General features: G+C 51.5%; 1 protein-coding gene across 1 annotated transcript in view; it reads right to left on the bottom strand.

The window, feature by feature from the left end:
- Positions 1 to 18,789, bottom strand: part of SMARCD3 (SWI/SNF related, matrix associated, actin dependent regulator of chromatin, subfamily d, member 3) — a 147,440-nt gene that overhangs the window by 34,422 nt on the left and 94,229 nt on the right. The window contains exon 7 of the mRNA XM_034763849.1: positions 13,862 to 14,023. Coding sequence (XP_034619740.1) covers positions 13,862 to 14,023 — 162 coding nt within the window. The remainder of the gene's footprint in view (positions 1 to 13,861; positions 14,024 to 18,789) is intronic.

Here is an 18,789-nt window from a genome sequence, read left to right as displayed (position 1 = left end):
GTCCATGGGACAGTTAGTTACTACCCTACCATCCCAGTAAAAATCGAGATCCAAGGGACCACTACTGAGGTAGCAGCAGGTGTAGTCCCTAAACTCCCATACCCGGTGCTCATAGGGAGGGACTTCCCAGGGTTTGGAAACTTACTCCCAGTAAGATGGGGACCCTAAAATTGGTGAGGCATCCACAGCAGACTGTCAACCCCCAATCTTCTCTGAAATATCCCCAGATTTGTTCTCCACTCCCAGACAGGGTAGAAAGACAAAAAGGGAAAGAAGGGCAGCTAAGGCCTTGGGAACCCGAATACTGACCCAAAGCCAGAGGGTCGCTCTTGTAGGTAGGTGGACCCGCGCAGCTGAAAAGGAGGCCACACAGGAGGGAGAAGCAGCTGAGTCTGACCCCCACCCTAATGCTTCTGAATCAGTAGAGGCAACAGAGACTGGGCCCCTAGATCGTGGGCAGATTAGCCCCGGGAGAGGAAATTTTGGACGGGACCAGGCAGAAGACCCAAGGTATGACAACATTAGGAAGGAGGTGACTGAAATAGATGGGGTCCCCGTGGAAGGGAAAACCCAGGGACCAGGACCTTACTTCATAATGAAGAAGGATCTCTTATACTGGGTTGCACCAGAATAGGGGAAGAAGGTACAGCAGATCCTAGTACCTCAAAAACACCAGAACATTGTATTAAGTCTTGCTCATAGTCATCTTTTTGGGGGGTATTTGGGGGTAGAGAAGACCCTGGCACGAGTCCTGTGACAGTTCTTCGGACCTGGAGTACATGAAGAAGTGCGGAGGTACTGTGCCTCCTGCCCGGAGTGTCAGTTGCACAGTCCCCATCTCCACTTGAGGGCACCTTTAGTACCCCTTCCCATCATAGAGGTCCCCTTCGAGCAAATAGCCATGGACCTAGTGGGACCCCTGGAGAAGATGGCTCGGGGCCACCAATATATACTTGTTGTTTTGGACTATGCTACTCGCTACCCAGAAGCCGTCCCCCCGCGGAACACAGCCTCTAAAACTATAGCCAAAGAGCTGGTGGGGATCTTTGACCGAATGGGGCTACCGAGGGAGATATTAACCGACCAAGGAACCCCATTTATGTCTAAGCTAATGAAGGACCTTTGTACGCTGCTTCGTATACATACCCTGAGAACTTCGGTCTACCATCCGCAGACTGATGGGTTGGTAGAAAGGTTTAACCGAACCCTCAAGCCTATGATAAGGAAGGTGGTAAGTCGGGACGGGAAGGATTGGGACACCCTACTACCCTACCTTATATTCGCTATCCGGGAGGTACCTCAGGCCTCAACTGGGTTTTCCCCCTTCGAGTTATTATACAGGCGTCACCCCCGTGGCATACTAGATATCGCCAAAGAGATCTGAGAAGAGGAACCCAATGAGGGGAGAAATATAATAGAGCATGTAATGCAAATGCGAGACCGGATAGCCCGGGTTACCCCTATTGTACGGGAACATTTGGAGAAGGCACAGGAGGCCCAGCGAACCCATTACAATCGCCAGGCAAAAGTGCGACAGTTCCAACCAGAGGATCGGGTTATGGTGTTGGTACCCACAGCAGAAAGCAAGCTTCTGGCCCAATGGCAGGGGCCCTATGAGGTGGTTGAACCCGTGGGGGAAGTAACCTACAAGGTGCGGCAGCCAGGACACAGAAAACAAGAACAGATTTATCACGTTAACCTTCTGAAACCCTGGCATGCACAACGGTCCAAAAAGACCTAACCCAGGAAAAAAGACGATTACTCACCTTTGTAATGTTGTTCTTCGAGATGTGTTGCTCATATCCATTCCAATTAGGTGTGCACGCGCCGCGTGCATGATCGTCGGAGAAATTTTCTACCCTAGCAACACCCGGTGGGTCGGCTGTGGAGCCCCCTGGAGTGGCGCCTTCATGGTGCTGGATATATACCCCAGCCGACCCAGCGCCCCCTCAGTTCCTTCTTGCCGGCTACTCCGACAGTGGGGAAGGGGGGCGGGTTTGGAATGGATATGAGCAACACATCTCGAAGAACAGTTACAAAGGTGAGTAACTGTCTTTTCTTCTTCGAGTGCTTGCTCATATCGATTCCAATTAGGTGACTCCCAAGCCTTACCTAGGTGGTGGGGTCGGAGTGAGACATTGCTGTGTGCAAAACCGCTGATCCGAATGCAGCATCATCTCTGGATTGCTGTACCAGCGCATAGTGGGCGGCGAATGTGTGGACTGACGACCAAACTGCAGCTCTACAAATGTCCTGGATCGGGACTTGAGCCAGGAAGGCAGTAGAGGAGGCCTGGGCCCTCGTGGAGTGAGCGGTGAGGCGCGGCGTCGGGACACCGGCCAGGTCGTAGCAAGCCCAAATACAGGACGTGATCCAAGAGGACAGGCACTGTGAGGAGACCGGTGAGCCCTTCATCCGGCAGCCACTGCAACGAAGAGTTGTGTCGTCTTCCTAAATGGCTTAGTACGGTCAATATAGAAAGCTAGGGCCCTGCGTACATCCAAGGAATGCATACGCTGGTCTTGACGAGTAGCGTGTGGCTTAGGATGGAAGACCGGGAGAAATATATCCTGGTTCACATGAAAAGGTGAAACTATCTTGGGAAGAAAGGCAGGGTGGGGGCGAAGCTGCACCTTGTCCTTATTGAACACAGTGTATGGAGGCTCAGACGTAAGCGCCCTGAGTTCAGAAACACGTCTTGCTGAAGTGATGGCTACAAGGAAGGCTGCCTTCCAAGACAAGTACAGGAGTGAACAGGTAGCCAATGGCTCGAACGGAGGCCCTGTGAGCTTTGAGAGAACCAGGTTGAGATCCCACGTCGGAACAGGCTGGCGTTGCTGTGGGTACAGTCGGTCTAAGCCCTTGAGGAATCTAACGACCATCGGGTTAGAGAAGACCAAGGAAGCGAGTTCTCCTGGGTGGAATGCCGAGATAGCGGCCAGGTGAACCCTGACCGAAGATATCGCCAAGCCCTGCTGTTTTAGGGATAGGAGATATTCAAGAATAAGAGGAATAGGCGCCTGCAAGGGGGGCGTGGCTTGCTCCTCGCACCAACAGGAGAACCGTTTCCACTTGGCTAAGTAAGTGGTCCGTGTAGAGGGCTTTCTACTTCCCAGCAGAATCTGTTGGACAGAATGCGAGCATTGCCGCTCTGTCCGATTCAGCCATGGAGCATCCACGCTGTGAGGTGGAGCAATTGCAGGTCGGGGTGACATAGTCGGCCGTGGTCCTGAGAGATGAGCTCTGGACACAAAGGAAGCGTGATCGGTGTTTGAACCGATAGCTCCAGCAGTGTGGTGTACCAGTGCTGCCTTGGCCAAGCTGGAGCGACTAGAATTACCCGTGCCTGGTCTCTGCGTAGCTTGAGCAGTACCCTGTGGACCAGTGGAAATGGAGGGAAAGCGTAGAATAGGTTGTCTTTCCAGGTTAGAAGGAACGCGTCCAACAGAGAGCCCAGAGCTCGCCCTTGTAGGGAGCAGAACACGTGGCACTTCCTGTTGGCTCGAGATGCAAACAGGTCGACCTGGGGAAATCCCCACCTCTGGAAGACTGAATAGATGATGTCCGGGCGAATTGACCACTCGTGTGTCTGGAAGGACCTGCTGAGACGCTCCGCTAGTGTGTTCTGGACTCCAGGAAGGAACTATGCCGTGAGATGTATCGAGTGGGCGATGCAGAACTCCCACAGGCGAATGGCCTCTTGGCATAGGGGCGACGAGCGGGCTCCTCCTTGCTTGTTGATGTAAAACATGGCCGTGGTGTTGTCGGTGAGGACTAACACGCAGCGGCCATGCAGGAGACCGAGAAATGCCTGACAGGCTAGGCACACCACCATCAGCTCTCGAACATTGATGTGCAGAGCTAGTTGGGATGCGGTCCACAGGCCTTGGGTATGGTGCTCCCCGAGGTGAGCGCCCCAACCTAGAGATGAGGCGTCCGTAACCAGGTGCAGGGAGGGTTGAGGGGCGTGGAACGGCACTCCCGCGCAAAACGCCTTGCGGTCCAGCCACCAGGTGAGAGAGGCCAGGACCGAGGTAGGGACCGTGACAACCATGTTGAGGCTGTGTTGATGAGGGCGGTACGTTGACGATATCCAGGCCTGCAGCGGACGAAGTCGAAGTCTGGCGTGTCTGGTTACATAAGTACAAGAGGCCATGTGATCCAACAGACCGAGACACGTTCTTACAATGGTAATCGGGAAAGCCTGGAGTCCGTGGATGATGTTCGCGATGGTGCGAAACCGAGTGTCTGGCAGAAGAGCTCGGGCCAGTGTAGAGTCTAGGACTGCCCCAATAAATTCTATCCTCTGGGTTGGCTCTAGAGTGGACTTCTCTTTGTTGAACAGAACGTCCAACTCATGGAATGTTTGTACTATTACGCGGACGTGAGCTTGAACTTGCTCTCTGGTGCAGCCGCGTACCAGCCAATCGTCCAAGTACGGGAACACCTGTATCCCTTGCCGACAAAGGTATGCTGCCACGACAGCCATACATTTTGTGAACACTCTCGGAGCCGCGGACAAGCCGAAGGGAAGGACTGCAAATTGGTAATGTACCTTGTTCACCACAAATCGAAGGAAGCGCCTGTGAGGGGGGTAGATCGCTATATGAAAATATGCGTCCTTCATGTCGAGGGCGGCGAACCAGTCCCCAGGATCCAGGGAAGGGATAATAGTCCCCAAAGAGATCATGCGGAACTTCAACTTTACTATGAATTCGTTGAGTCTGCGTAATTCTAAAATGGGTCGCAGACCGCCTTTTGACTTGGGGATCAGGAAGTAGCGGGAATAAAACCCCCTGCCCCTTAACTCTGGTGGAACCTCCTCTACGGCCCCCATAGAGAGGAGCCCAAAAACCTCCTGTGTAAGGAGATGCTCGTGAGAAGGGTCCCTGAAGAGGGACGGGGAGGGAACGAAGAAAACTGTAGAGCGTATCCCCTCTCCACTGTGCGAAGGACCCAACGGTCTGATGTTATGAGGGACCAAGCACGGTGGAAACGGGAGAGGCGATCCCGAAAGGAAGGAGATGGATCCTGGGTAGTGGCGGGGGCGCAGTCCTCGACCGCACCTTCAAAAGTTTTGCCTAGGGCCTGAAGATGGCCTAGGCGGCCCCTGGTTCTGACCGGGATGAGGGCCGGTCGACCTTCGCCTACCACCTCGGCCCCGCCTTCTGGTTAAGTCCTGTCTCGGATGAGGTGGGGGAGGGTAGAATCTTTGAGGCTGGGGTCTAAAGGGTCTGCGCTGGGGCCCCAGGACATGCACCCTCAGGGAGCGCATGATCGTTCTCGAGTCCTTGAGGCTCTGCAGCCGAGAGTCCGTCTTTTCCGAGAAGAGCCCGTGGCCCTCAAAGGGTAAATCCTGCAGGGTCTGCTGCAGTTCCGGAGGCCAGTGTCCTGGCGGCTGAGTCTGCTATGTCCAAGGAAGCTTGTAAGGAGGTCCTCGCCACCTTCTTACCCTCCTCCACTAGGGCCCCGAACTCTTCCCTTGAGTCCTGGGGAACCAACTCTTTAAACTTCCCCATAGAGTTCCATGAATTAAAGTTATAGCGGCTCAAGAGCGCCTGCTGGTTTGCTGCTCTGAGTTGCAGCCCTCCCGCTGAATATACCTTGCGCCCGAACAAATCAAAGAGCTTAGCGTCCTTCGATTTGGGGGCTGCAGCCTGCTGGCCGTGACGCTCTCTTGCATTCACCGATGACACCACTAGTGAACACGGAGGGGGATGAGTATATAAGTACTCATAGTCTTTGGAAGGGACGAAGTACTTCCTTTCCACCCCTCTGGCTGTGGGTGGAATAGAGGCAGGAGTTTGCCATATTGAGGTGGCATTAGCTTGAATTGTCCGAATCAGAGGTAATGCCACTCTGGATGGGGCATCAGCCGAGAGGATGCTCACTACAGGGTCCTGCACCTCTACTATCTCCTCCGCCTGGATATCCATATTACGTGCCACCCTACATAATAGGTCCTGGTGGGCACGACGATCTATCGGGGGTGGGCCCAAGGCCGTTGTGCCCGCCACCGCCTCATCTGGGGAAGATGAGGAGGATGCCTCAGGTGGCAAGGGGTCTAATGGAGGGTCCTGCTCTAAGGGTCCCTGGAGCGGAGCGTCACCTGCCCCTGGGTCCAGGGCCTCAGGTGGTGTAGGCACTGGAGCCTCCATGCCCCCTTGGGGTGGACGGGAGATGGTGGCCTCCAGGACCCTGGGCTCAGAGCATGCCGAACGAGAGGCTTATGGTGGAGCCCCTTGCACCTGGTGATACGCACACGGGGTCCAGAACGACCAGTGCGCAGGTCCCTGCGCAGGGTCCTCCGCCACCTCCTGCCAGTGGCCCAAGTCAGCCGCAGCCTCCTGACCCTGAGGAGGGTATGCCGATCTCGAGGCCCCGTCAGAGGAGCGAGACACTGATCTAGAGGGCCAAGGCGGTGCCGAACGCGTCGGAATCGGCTCAGGACGATACGGTGCCGATCGGCGCCGGACCGCAGGTGATCGGTCCCTGCGTGGTGCCGGTGAGCGGTACCGGGATCGGTGCCGGTGGCCATGTCGGTGCTGAGATCCGGATCTGGACCTAGAAGACGACGACCGCGAGTAGACATGGTACCGGGAGCGGCCCCTCGAAGTGGAGCGGCGCTCGTACCGGTGCCGAGAACTACGTCTTGAGTCCGATCGGTACCGATGATCGTGATGGTGCCGAGACGTAGACCGGTGCCGTGAAGAGGATCTCGGCTGCGAGTATGACCGGTGCCGAGGTGATATTCGGCGCCGGGACTGCGAGCGGTGCCGGGACCTGCTCCTAGACCTGGAGCGGTGCCGCGAGTCCACGTCCTGAGACAGCGGGCGTACCAGGGCAGGCTTGCCCCTGGATTGCACTACGCGAGGAGCCGACGGTGCCGGTGGTTGGGATGGCGCCGGTTCCGTGAGAGCAATAAGGTCTCTCGCCGTTGCGAAGGTCTCTGGAGTGGATGGCAGACAAGGCTCCACCGCCGACCGAGGTGGTGATCCAGTCCGCACCAGACTCAACGGCCGCGGTGCCGGAGTCAACGGTGTGGCAGGCACTTGCTTCTGGCGCTCTAAAGGCGGACGCGGCTCTACTCCCTGCACTGGGGGAGCCGGCATCTGCAGGACAGCAGACTTCTGTGCCTTGTGGGATTTCTTGTGTCCCGGGGACAGGGAACGGCGCCGAGGCCCCTGTGGCGGGAACGGTGCCGAAGGAGGCCGGTGCTGTGAGGCCTTGTTCGATTCTGCCCGCGGTGCAGTACCGGTCGGTGCCGCAGGGGCGCTGCGCACCGAGGCGCTCGGTGCCAGGGCTGGGCGCACCGAGGGAGGGTCCGGGCTAAGTGCTGCCTCCATGAGGAGCTGCCTAAGCCTAAAGTCCCGCTCCTTTTTGGTTCTCGGTCTGAAGGCCTTACAGATCTTGCACTTGTCTGTCTGATGGGACTCTCCTAGACACCTCAGACATGAGTCATGCGGGTCACTCGTAGGCATAGGCTTAGCACAGGACGCGCATGGCTTAATGCTGGGAGCCTTGGGCATGAGCCCAGCTATGCGCCGGGGGGGAAAAGGGGAGAAAAACAACCCCCTTAGCCCCCGCTAACTATCTACAACTACTAACGAAGATGAAAACTATCTAACACTATACAACAACTATGACTAGAACTATCTACAGAATTAACAGGATAAGCTAGGGAGAGTGGAGAACAGCTATGCTGCGCTCCACAGTTCCAACGACTGTCAGGGGCGGTAAGAAGGAATTGAGGGGGCGCTGGGTCGGCTGGGATATATACCCAGCGCCATGAAGGCGCCACTCCAGGGGGCTCCACAGCCGACCCACCGGGTGTTGCTAGGATAGAAAATTTCTCCGACGATCGTGCACGCAGCGCGCGCACACCTAATTGGAATCGATATGAGCAAGCACTCGAAGAACAAGCCTTCCAAACAGGTGAGAGAGTCTCCCGATTTAACACCAGACCAGAAGAATGAGGTGTCTGAGATGATCTTCCGGAACCAAGATGTGTTCTTGACAAAACCGGGTCGAACAACCAAGACATATCATCACATCGTCACGAACCCTGGGGTGAGAGTAACAATGAGGCCCTATTGGGTGCCAGCGGCAAAAAGGGAGGAAATAAAAGCAGAAGTGAAAAAAATGCTGGAGTTGGGGATCATCGAAGAATCCCACAATCAGTGGTCCAGCCCAATCGTGCTGGTGCCCAAACCTGATGGCACCACAAGATTTTGCAATGACTTCCGGCAACTAAACGAAGTATCCCAGTTTGACGCGTACCCCATACCTCGCATAGATGAGCTAGTGGACCGTCTGGGTAATGCCCGGTACTTGACTACCCTAGACTTGACAAAGGGGTACTGGCAGATTCCCCTTGCAGAAGACGCAAAGGAAAAGACTGCGTTCTCTACACCAGAGGGTCTTTTTCAATATACTGTCCTCCCTTTTGGACTACATGGGGCCCCAGCTACATTCCAACGCCTCATGGACAAGCTATTACACCCACATAACAGTTATGCTGCTGCCTACTTGGATGATGTGGTCATTCATGCCCCAGACTGGGAAACCCACCTGGAGAAAGTGGAGGCAGTCCTCAATACCTTCAGGCGAGCTGGCCTTACCGCAAACCATGCCAAGTGCACTGTAGGGTTTACAGAGGCCAAATATCTTGGCTACATTGTGGGAAAAGGTCTGGTAAAACCCCAAGTGAACAAGTTAGAGGCCATCCAAAATTGGCCCCGACCAAGTCGCAAGAAACAAGTCCGGGCATTTCTAGGTGTGGTGGGGTATTACCAACGATTTATCCCCCACTTTGCCACAAGGGCAAGCCCCCTGACAGACCTAGTGAAAGCCCGTGGACCTGATCTGGTGAGATGGTCTGACGCAGAAGAGGAAGCATTCACAGACCTACGGACTGCCCTCTGCAGTAACCCCGTACTGATAGCCCCTGATTTCACCAAGGAGTTTATCCTGCAGACAGATGCATCGGAAGTAGGGTTGGGGGCCGTTCTATCACAGATGGTCGGGGAGGAGGAACACCCAATTCTATACCTCAGTCAGAAACTCCTTTCAAGGGAACAAAAATATGCAGTGGTGGAGAGAGAATGCCTCGCTGTAAAATGGGCCATGGAAACATTGCGCTACTACCTGCTCAGGCACAGATTTGTTCTCGTGACCGACCATGCCCCTCTTCAATGGATGCAGTGGAACAAGGAGAAGAACACAAGGGTGACCAGATGGTTCTTATCCCTCCAACCTTTCCAGTTCCGTGTGCAACACAGAGCAGGGAGCCGTCATGGCAACACCGATGGCTTGTCACGTGTGCATGGTCTGGCGTCCCAAGCTGCCCAACCCCTTTGGTGTTGAGCAGGGGGGAGGGATATGTGACAGACCCAGACCAGTGGGGTACAGGAGTCTGGTAGAGGGCAAATATACTGGTCACTGGATGAGTAGTTTTCTGTTCCCTGAGTGACCAGAGCAGGGGTTGCACTAGAGTAATCAGGAACCTGCTAGAACCAGTTAAGGCACGCAGGCTAATTAGGACACCTGGAGCCAATTAAGAAGAAGCTGCTAGAATCAATTAAGACAGGCTAATCAGGGCACCTGGGTTTTAAAAGGAGCTCACGTTAGTTTGTGGTGCGAGTGTGAGGAGCTGGGAGCAATAGGTGCAAGGAGCTGAGAGTGAGAGGGTGTGCTGCTGGAGGACTGAGGAGTACAAGCGTTAATCAAAGACCAGGAGGAAGGTCCTGTGGTGAGAATAAGGAAGGTGTTTGGAGGAGGCCATGGGGAAGTAGCCCAGGGAGTTGTAGCTGTCATGCAGCTGTTACAGGAGGGACTATAGACAGCTGCAGTCCACAGGGCCCTGGGCTGGAACCCGGAGTAGAGGGCAGGCCCGGGTTCCCCCCAAACCTCCCAATTGACCTGGACTGTGAGTTCTTCCAGAGGGGAAGGTCTCTGGGCTGTTCCCCAACCCACATGGTGAATCTCTGAGGCAAGAAAATCCGCCAATAAGCGCAGGACCCACCAAGATAGAGGAGGAACTTTGTCACACTAGGAATGAAGCCCTATGGTTTTAGGAATCTTCAATTAATCAGAATGCAGCAGCCCAGCTGCTCAGTGACACTCTCAGCAGCACGGAGCACCCCCAACAGCACTGTCCTCTGCTCTGACTCCTCACTGAACAGAGTCCAGTTCCAGGTGTCTACCTTGATATTCAAAGCTGTACATAAGGACTGGCCCTTGCTTCCTGAGACACCGCTCTTTTGCCATGACCCCAAATTCACATCATCGCTACCTTTCAACAAGACTATGGAACCGCAGATTATTAGGGGAAGACTCATGACTGTAACAGACAGAATCATCCCAGGAACCGACCAAAACTATGGAACTCACTGCCATATGAAATAAGAATGGCCGCCAATCCCACCTCTTCATTCATGCTGCTTTCCTGCAATAACACCTTCCTCAAACCAACACTTCTATGTTACCATAGTTCAAAACAAACCCTAAATCCCCTTGTTGCTAGCAAGAAAAGGAGGGAGGGAGACTGAGATAGATCAATGTTGTTATTCTTACTCTCACTCACATACTATGATGATGGGTGCCAATACAAGAACCTGGATAAATTAAGGGCACTGATGGGTTAAGTTTTTTCCTTAACAATGTCTGTTCACTGAACATGCTACTGCTGCTCTCTTAAACAATGCCTCAGAAAGCCAGACAAAAACATTACTTTGCATGCAACCAGCTCCCAAATGTGCAGGCTCATGGGCCTGCATCTCATTTACTCCAAGGCCACTAAACACTGCTCTGGCAATATAAAGGGGTCTTCAAGGGGGCACAAATGTAAATTTACAAGTAAATGTAATTACTCACTTTAAGGTCCCTCTATACTTTAAGAGTGGTGTAAAGAGGCCATAGTGTAAATGAAAATTATGTCCTCAGATCTTTAAAAATATAGAACCACATTAAGAAATTTATCTTTAGCCTTAGATCAAAGTAAGGTAAAATTTTCAAAAGTGACCTAGGTACTTAGGAGGAAGACCCACTGAGTTTCAGTGGGATTCAGCTTCAAGTACTCAAGTCACTTTTAAAAATGGGACTTAAGTGCTATTGGAAATTTTACCCAATAGCTCTGAAAAAGGGTAAGTTCAAAGTGTCTAAACATTTACCGTATATATTTGATCATAAGCCAGTTTGTTTATAAGCCAACCCCCCCAAGATGGATAAGTAAAATGGAAAATTTTTATAACCCATTCATAAGCTGTCATAACTGTAAAGGGAAGGGTAACCACCCTCCTGTGTGCAATATTATAAAATCCCTCCTGGCCAGAGACACCAAAATCCTTTTACCTATAACGGGTTAAGAAGCTCAGGTAACCTGGCTGACACCTGACCCAAAGGATCAATATGGGAACAAGATACTTTCAAATCTTGGGGAGGGGGAAGGCTTTTGTTTGTGCTCTTTGTTTCAAGGGTTGTTTGCTCTTGGGACTAAGAGGGACCAGACATCAATCCATGCTCTCCAAATCTTTCTGAACAAGTCTCTCATATTTCAAACTTGTAAGTAACAGCCAGGCAAAGTGTGTTAGGTTTATCTTTGTTTTCTCAACTTGTAAATGTTCCTTTTGCTAGAGGGTTTACCTCTGTTTGCTGTAACTTTGAACCTAAGGCTAAAGGGGGTTCCTCTGGGCTCTTTGAATCTGATTACCCTGTAAAGTTATTTTCCATCCTGATTTTACAGAGATGATTTTTACCTTTCTTTCTTTAATTAAAAGCCTTCTTTTTAAGAACCTGATTGATTTTTCCTTGTTTTAAGATCCAAGGGTTTGGATCGGTGTTCACCAGGAAATTGGTGGAGAAGTCTCTCAAGGCTACCCAGGGAAGGGTTATTGTACTTGGGAGGGAGATATTCTAGGGGGGGGGAGGAGGGGGTAGACAGAGTTTCCCAAATGACTCATAAATAATTTGGGTGGTGGCAGCAAAACCAGATCTGAGCTGGTAGTTAAGCTTAGAGGTTTTCTTGCAGGTCCCCACATCTGTACCCTAGAGTTCAGAGTGGGGAAGGAACCTTGACATAAGCCGACCCTATAATTCAGGGATCAGCAAACTTTGGTTCCCGGGCTATCGAACGTCCGCAGGCACGGAGGTTAACCTCAGTAAACAAAGTGTCCCAGCGCGCCAGCTGCTTACCCTGACTGGCCGGGACAGCAACTTGTGGGGAAATTTTTTGGGGGGAGAAGCTGGGAGTCAAGGGAGTAACCCCTGTGACCATCCCCCTCATGACCCCACCCTTAGCCCGGGACCCCCACACTCTCCCCATCTCATCCCTTCCCACCTTATCTGGGGCGGGCCAGGGGAGGATGTCTCTGACCTGGATGGAGCTGCTCCGGCAAGCTGGGCAGCGTGGCCGCAGCCTGCTCCGGCGGGCCAGACCGGGCGGCGCGGCTGCAGCATGTTTCAGCAGGCTGGGCCGGGTGGCACGGCTGCAGTGTGTTCTGTTGGCGTGGCCACAGCCTGCTCTGGGGGGCAGGGCAGAGTGGCACGGCTGCAGCCTGCCAGCCCTAGAGCTGCAGCTGCTTCGGAGGCTGGGGGGAGAGCAGCATGGCCAGAAGCGGAGAGACTCTGGCCTCGCCTCTTCCCTTCTGGCTCTGCTGCCTCTCCTTGCTTCCTCTGTTGGGGGGAGGGGCTGTCCCACCTCTCCCTCTCTATACCCGTTCATAAGCCGACCCCCTTCTTTGGTGTTTCCCTTTTTTACTAAAAAAATTCGGCTTATGAACTAGTATATAAGATAAGTTTTGGGGTTATAGAAATATTACAATTCTGATTGGGATATAGTGGGACAAAGACAAATGTGCCTTTCATGTTCAAATAATTTTAAATAATAGCTGAAACAATTTTGTTCAGACTTTCAAAAAACAAAAAGTCCTCTTTGGGCTGAGTCACTTCAACTGGAAAAAGAACGATGAGCAACTCAAAATGGAGAGTTAGAAAGGAAGCTAAGAATAAACCTTTAATTACCATGTGCCTATTAAAATATTCATAATTTATTTCTCCCATAACTGAAAGATGAAATGATCCTCCCCTGAGGTGCTTACAAACTAAGTTAGAAAAACAAGGAGGGCGGGGGAATTGGAGTTAACACCCATAAAACAACATTACTCAATGAGGGTACTGCATGGTGAGCTGGAGAGAAGAGGGGGAGGATTCTTTTTAATGGATGGCTTGGTTGATTAATTTCAGGTGAGTGTCATAGCAGAAATGGGTCTTGAGGAGATAACTGTTCAAGTCATTACATAGAGATCACAAGTGAAATCTTACAAGTTACTGCAAATCTAGAAAAAAAAATGCCTTTCAAGAGACATATGGCATGTCCTTCCACTCCTGACAGAGTCTGTGTATAACCAACCTGAAGAAGAGCTGTGTAGATCAAACACTTGTCTCTTTCACCAACAGAAGTTGGACCAATAAAAAAATATTATCTCACTCACTTTGTTCCTATAATCAACCATTCAGAATTAGCAGGTTATATTGTAAGACTGGTATAAAATGGTAATTAGGAAAACTTTAATTCATAAGTCAGAGCTGTGCAAAACAATTAATACAGAAAAGCAAGACAAATTCCTTCCAGCACTGCGAAGTAGAAGGAAGAACTACGTGGGTATGTGACTCTGGAGGCAAATAAAGATATGTGAAGAGTGTTTGTCTCATTGGTGGTAATGCCTGCTGACAGCCATGTGGAACTGAAGAAATTCAGAGAATTATAAAAGGAAACTTTTATTCAGTACCTTCTGCCCATTCAAGAAACAGCTAGGTGCTAGTCCCAAGCTCTGAAGAGATCTTGCTACCAATAGGGAGTTACCTGCTGGAAGTATTTGTCACAGTTGATGTATTCCTTATCATGGGAGTCTTGCAGTTTGTTTGTTTTGATGTACTGCCAGAGGGCCTGGATAATTGCTGATCGGGTCTGTGTGTGTATTCCCAACAAACGGGCCAGTCGTGGGTCCAGTTTAAACTGTGGAGGCTGCAGCAGAGAGAGAGAGAGAGAGAGAGAGAAACAGACAGACAGAAAGATGCACAGGGTTGAGGTGAGTTTTGTTTTTAATTTCTGAGTGAATTTGTTCCTTATAAAAGGTGGCAGACTCAAGTAATCAAGGCAGCAAAAGTGCAAGCTGCCCTGGAAGTGTGCCTCAACCCTGCCCTGGAAGAACAATATTTAAGGGTGAAAGGAAAGTTCAGTCCCTGTGGAACTCTTGGCCGATGTGTTGAGCCTACCGACAAGGGGACCGATCAGTACCAATTTTGATCATGGCTTTTGTAATGTGGGGACAAGAAATTGGGCTGAGAACTACCAATATTAATTCATATAAGCAGGCCACTATACAGCCATCAGAGGGTAACAACTTTTCATCATTATTGATGCAGCCCAAATTTGAATCAGTGATCTACAATCTAGAAAGTCCCATTAGCAGTCATCTAAGATATCCAGTCTCCTAGCTAAAATGAGTTATAAATAGACCAGGGCAAACAACTGATTTTTTGGTTCAGCTAGCAATAAAAAAAAATAGAATATTTGGCTCATCTTCAAAAAATTTCAGAATTTGTCAGCAAATTGGAAGTGTGTGTCTGTCCATCCCTTATGAATTTTAGTGCAATGTTGGGGCATTTGCATAGGATCTTGGACTCAGACCCACATTTGAATCCCCACTCTGCAACAGGAACTTAAATTCAACTCTCCCTGCCTTTCAGGTGAGCATCCCGACAATCAGACTAAAGGCTATTCTATTCTCACTCATGCCTGCTGTCACTTGTCCACTTTGTATAAATACTTAAATATTCTTTAGGGCAGAGACTTGAACTCAGCTCTCCTCCCTCCCAGGTGAGTGATCCAGCCACCAGGCTATACTGCTCTCAACTGCTCCAGTTGTTGCTGTTCCACTTTGCATAAATACTTAAATATTCATTGGGTCAAAGAGAGAGAGAGAGAGAGAGAGAGAGAAAATATGACCTGGTGATTAATACACTCATCTGAAAGGTGGGAGATGTGGATTCAAAGCCCTCCTCTGAATCAGGCAGAGAGAAATCTCAATATGCAAATATGCTTTGAATTGTTCCCTCTCATATCCAGCCCCTGATACAGACTACTCACAGAATTTCCAGAGCCTCTGCACCCGAAGGTACAGTGTGCCCGTTTGCCAGTTTTACCTTAAACCATAGCTCCTGTAAACCATATAGCACTTGTGAGCACTTATAACAAAAGAAGGTTTATTTAAGAAAGAATAAAGATTTAACTAGAAAAAAGAGTGAGTGGTGGAAAAAAACGGTTACTCACCTTTTCGTAACTGTTGTTCTTTGAGATGTGTTGTTCACGTCTGTTCCAATCAGGTGTGTGCGCGCCGCAGGCACGCCAGCCAGAAGATTTTTCCTCTAGCGGCAACCGTAGGGTCAGCCTGGGTGCCCCCTGGAGTTGCGCCTTCATTGCATCCAATATAGGGTCCTGCCGACCCTCCACCCCCTCAGCTCCTTCTTTCCGACTGCTCCGACAGAGGGGTAGGAGGGTGGGTATCGGAATGGACATGAACAACACATCTTGAAGAACAACAGTTATGAGAAGGTGAGTAATCGTTTTTTCCACAACTCACTACTTGTTCATGTCAATTCCAATCAGGTGACTCACAAGCCTAAGTTCAGGAGGCGGGGTTGGAGTCATCCACTGAGTGGAGCACTGCTCGTCCGAAGGCCGCATCGTCTCTGGCCTGCTGCGTAATCGCACAGCGCATGGTAAAAGTGTGGATGGGGGACCATGTCGCCACCCTGCAGATTTCCTGAGTGGGAACCTGAGCCAGGAATGCTGTTGATGGTGGAGTGCGCAGTGATTGGGGGTGTGGGAACCCCCGCCAAGTTGTAGCACTCACGGATTCAGGCTGTAATCCATGACGAAATGCATTGTGATGACATGGGTAGGCCTTTCCATTCTGTCTGCTACCACCATGAACAGCTGGACCGATTTTTTGCTTCGTTCTTTCAATGTAGAAAGCTAGCGCCCTGCGGACATCTAGTGAGTGGAGTCTCTGCTCCCTGCTGCTAGAATGTGGCTTAGGGTAATGTGAAACTGTGATACCATCTTCGTGAGGAAAGCAAGAGGAGATCTGAGCTGCACCTTATCCTTATAGAACACAGTATAAGGGGGCTCTGAGGTTAGGGCCTTGAGTTCAGACACCCTCCTGGCCGAGGTTATCGCCACCAGGATCGCCACCTTTTAAGAGAGGTAGAGCAGGGGCACGTCGCCAAGGGCTCAAAGGGTGGTCCTGTGAGTCTAGACAGGACCAGGTTGAGGTCCCAGACCGGGACAGGCTAACAGATGTTAGGGTATAGCCTGTCGAGCCCTTTTAAGAACAGGCTGACCATCAGGTTAGCAAACACAGAGAGGCCCTCCTTGCCCGGGTAAAAGGCCGAAATGGCAGCTAAGTGCACCCTTATTGACGATAACGAAAGCCCCTGCTGCTTCAGATGTAGGTGGTAGTCCAGAATAAGCGGCACTGAAGCTAGTGTTGGGCACAAATGATGCTGTGCCGATCAGACTGAAAATCTCACCCACTTGGCAAGGTATGTGTCTCTCGTAGAGGGTTTTCTGCTGCCAAGGATGACCTGTCTAACCTGATCTGAACAGGAAAGCTCCATCGGGTTCAACCATGGAGCTTCCACACTGTGAGGTGAAGTGACTCGAGGTTCGGATGTTGAAGATGACCGTGATCTTGTGTTAGAAGGTCCAGGAAGAGCGGCAGGGTCATTGGGGCTTCCATGGACATGTCTAGGAGAGATGTGTACAAGTGCTGATGGGGCCAAGCTGGTGGTATCAATATGACCTGAGCTCGTTCCCTCCGGATCTTGTGAACAAGCAGTGTTGGCAGAAAGGCGTATAGGAGACAACATTCCCAATGGAGGAGGAATGCGTCCGCGCTGGAGCCTGGGCTGTGGTTTTGGAAGGAGCAGAACTGCTGGCACTTCATTGTATCACGTGGCGAATAAGTCTATCTGGGGAAATCCCCATCTCTGGAAGACTGAAATTGCGACGGCTGGGTGAAGAGACCACTCGTGGCTATGAAACAACCTGCTGAGGTGGTCCGCCAGCTCATTCTGTACCCAGGGGAGGTACGACGCCTGCAGGTGTATTAAATGTTCTACACAGAAGTCCCAGAGCATGAGGGCTTCTTGGCAGAGGGGAGAGGAGCGTGCACCCCCTGTTTGTTGATATAGAACATTGCTGCGGTTTTGTCCGTCATGACGGATACACATTGTCCCGTTAAGTGTGCTTGGAAGGTCTGGCACATCAGGCACACCACTCTCAGCTCTCTGACATTGATGTGGAGAGCCAGATCTGTCTGAGACCAGAGACCTTGAGTCCTGCAGTCTCCTAGATGTGCTCCCCAGCCCAAGTCTGATGCGTCCATCACTAGCGACAGAGACAGCTGCAGACTGGCGAAGGGGATGCCTGAGCACACCTCCTGAGGGTCAAGTCACCATAGGAGGGAGTCGAGGATCGGGGGGCAGGGGCGCAGTCCCTGGCCGGGTGGTACTCTGATGCAAGCCACGACTGAAGAGGTCAAAGCCTGAGTCTGGCATGCTGCACCATGTCGGTACAGGCAGCCATGTGTCCAAGAAGCTTCAGGCAGTTTCTTGCTGTGGTGGTGGGAAACTGTCTGAGGCCTTGAATGATATTGGTCAGGGCCTGAAAACTTGCTTACAGCAGGTATGCCCTGGCCTGGGTCAAGTCCAATATTGCCCCTATAAATTCTATCCTCTGGACTAGGGACAGAGTCGACTTTGCTTCCTTTAGACAGAGACCCAGGTTGACAAAGGTGGCTCTGATGAATCTGAACTGACCTTCCACTTGGGTCTTGGAGCGGCCCTTGATCAGCCAGTCATCGAGGTACAGAAACACCTGTACTCAGTGCCTGCACAGAAACGCAGTGACAACTGCCATGCACTTGGTGAAAACACAAGGTGCTGCTGACAGGCCAAACAGGAGAACAGTAAATTGGGAGTGAGTGTTGTTCACCACAAACCTGAGGTATTTCCTGCGGGGCTGGGTCATCACGATATGAAAGTACGCGTCCTTTAAGGCGAGGGCAGCATACCAGTCTGCTGGATCCAATGAGGGAATGATGGAGGCCAGAGAGACCATACGGAACTTGAGTTTCTTCACAAACTTGTTGAGTTCTCGTCAGTCAAGGAGGGCCTAAGGCCCTCTTTGGCTTTCGGTATTAGGAAATACCGGGAATAGAAGCCCTCGCCCCCGTGCTTCTGAGGAACCTCTTCCACTGCCCCTAAAGATGGAAGCGACTGCACCTCCTGGATAAGGAGCTGCTTGTGAGAAGCGTCCCTGAAGAGGGATAGGGAAGGAGTGTGGAAGGACGGGAAGGCACAGAATTGGATGGAGTACCCTTCTCTACCATACGGCACACCCATCGGTCCGAGGTGATATGGGACCATGCACGGAAGAAAGGGGATAGTCGGGATGAGAAGGTAAGGCAGGGTGGATCCATTGTCAGGTGTGGTACACCATCCTTGACCATGCGTTCAAAAGGCCGGCTTGGGCCCTGAAGACGGCTTGGGTTGTTCCGAGGCCTGGCCAGAGGGTTGGTGTGGCCTTCTCCTGCCATTCCAATGCCTCCTTCTGGACTGTCTTGACAGTTCTGCTGACCGAACAGCTGCTGGGGCTGTGGGCGGAAGTGTCTCCGCTGCGTTGAAGGAGTACAGTAACTCCTCACTTAAAGTCATCTCGGTTAA

The sequence above is a fragment of the Trachemys scripta genome, chromosome 2, assembly GCF_013100865.1.
Source record: "Trachemys scripta elegans isolate TJP31775 chromosome 2, CAS_Tse_1.0, whole genome shotgun sequence".
Taxonomy (NCBI): Eukaryota; Metazoa; Chordata; order Testudines; family Emydidae; genus Trachemys; species Trachemys scripta.
Note: the sequence above shows the minus strand (reverse complement) of the source record. Positions and strands in the feature narration are given on the sequence as shown.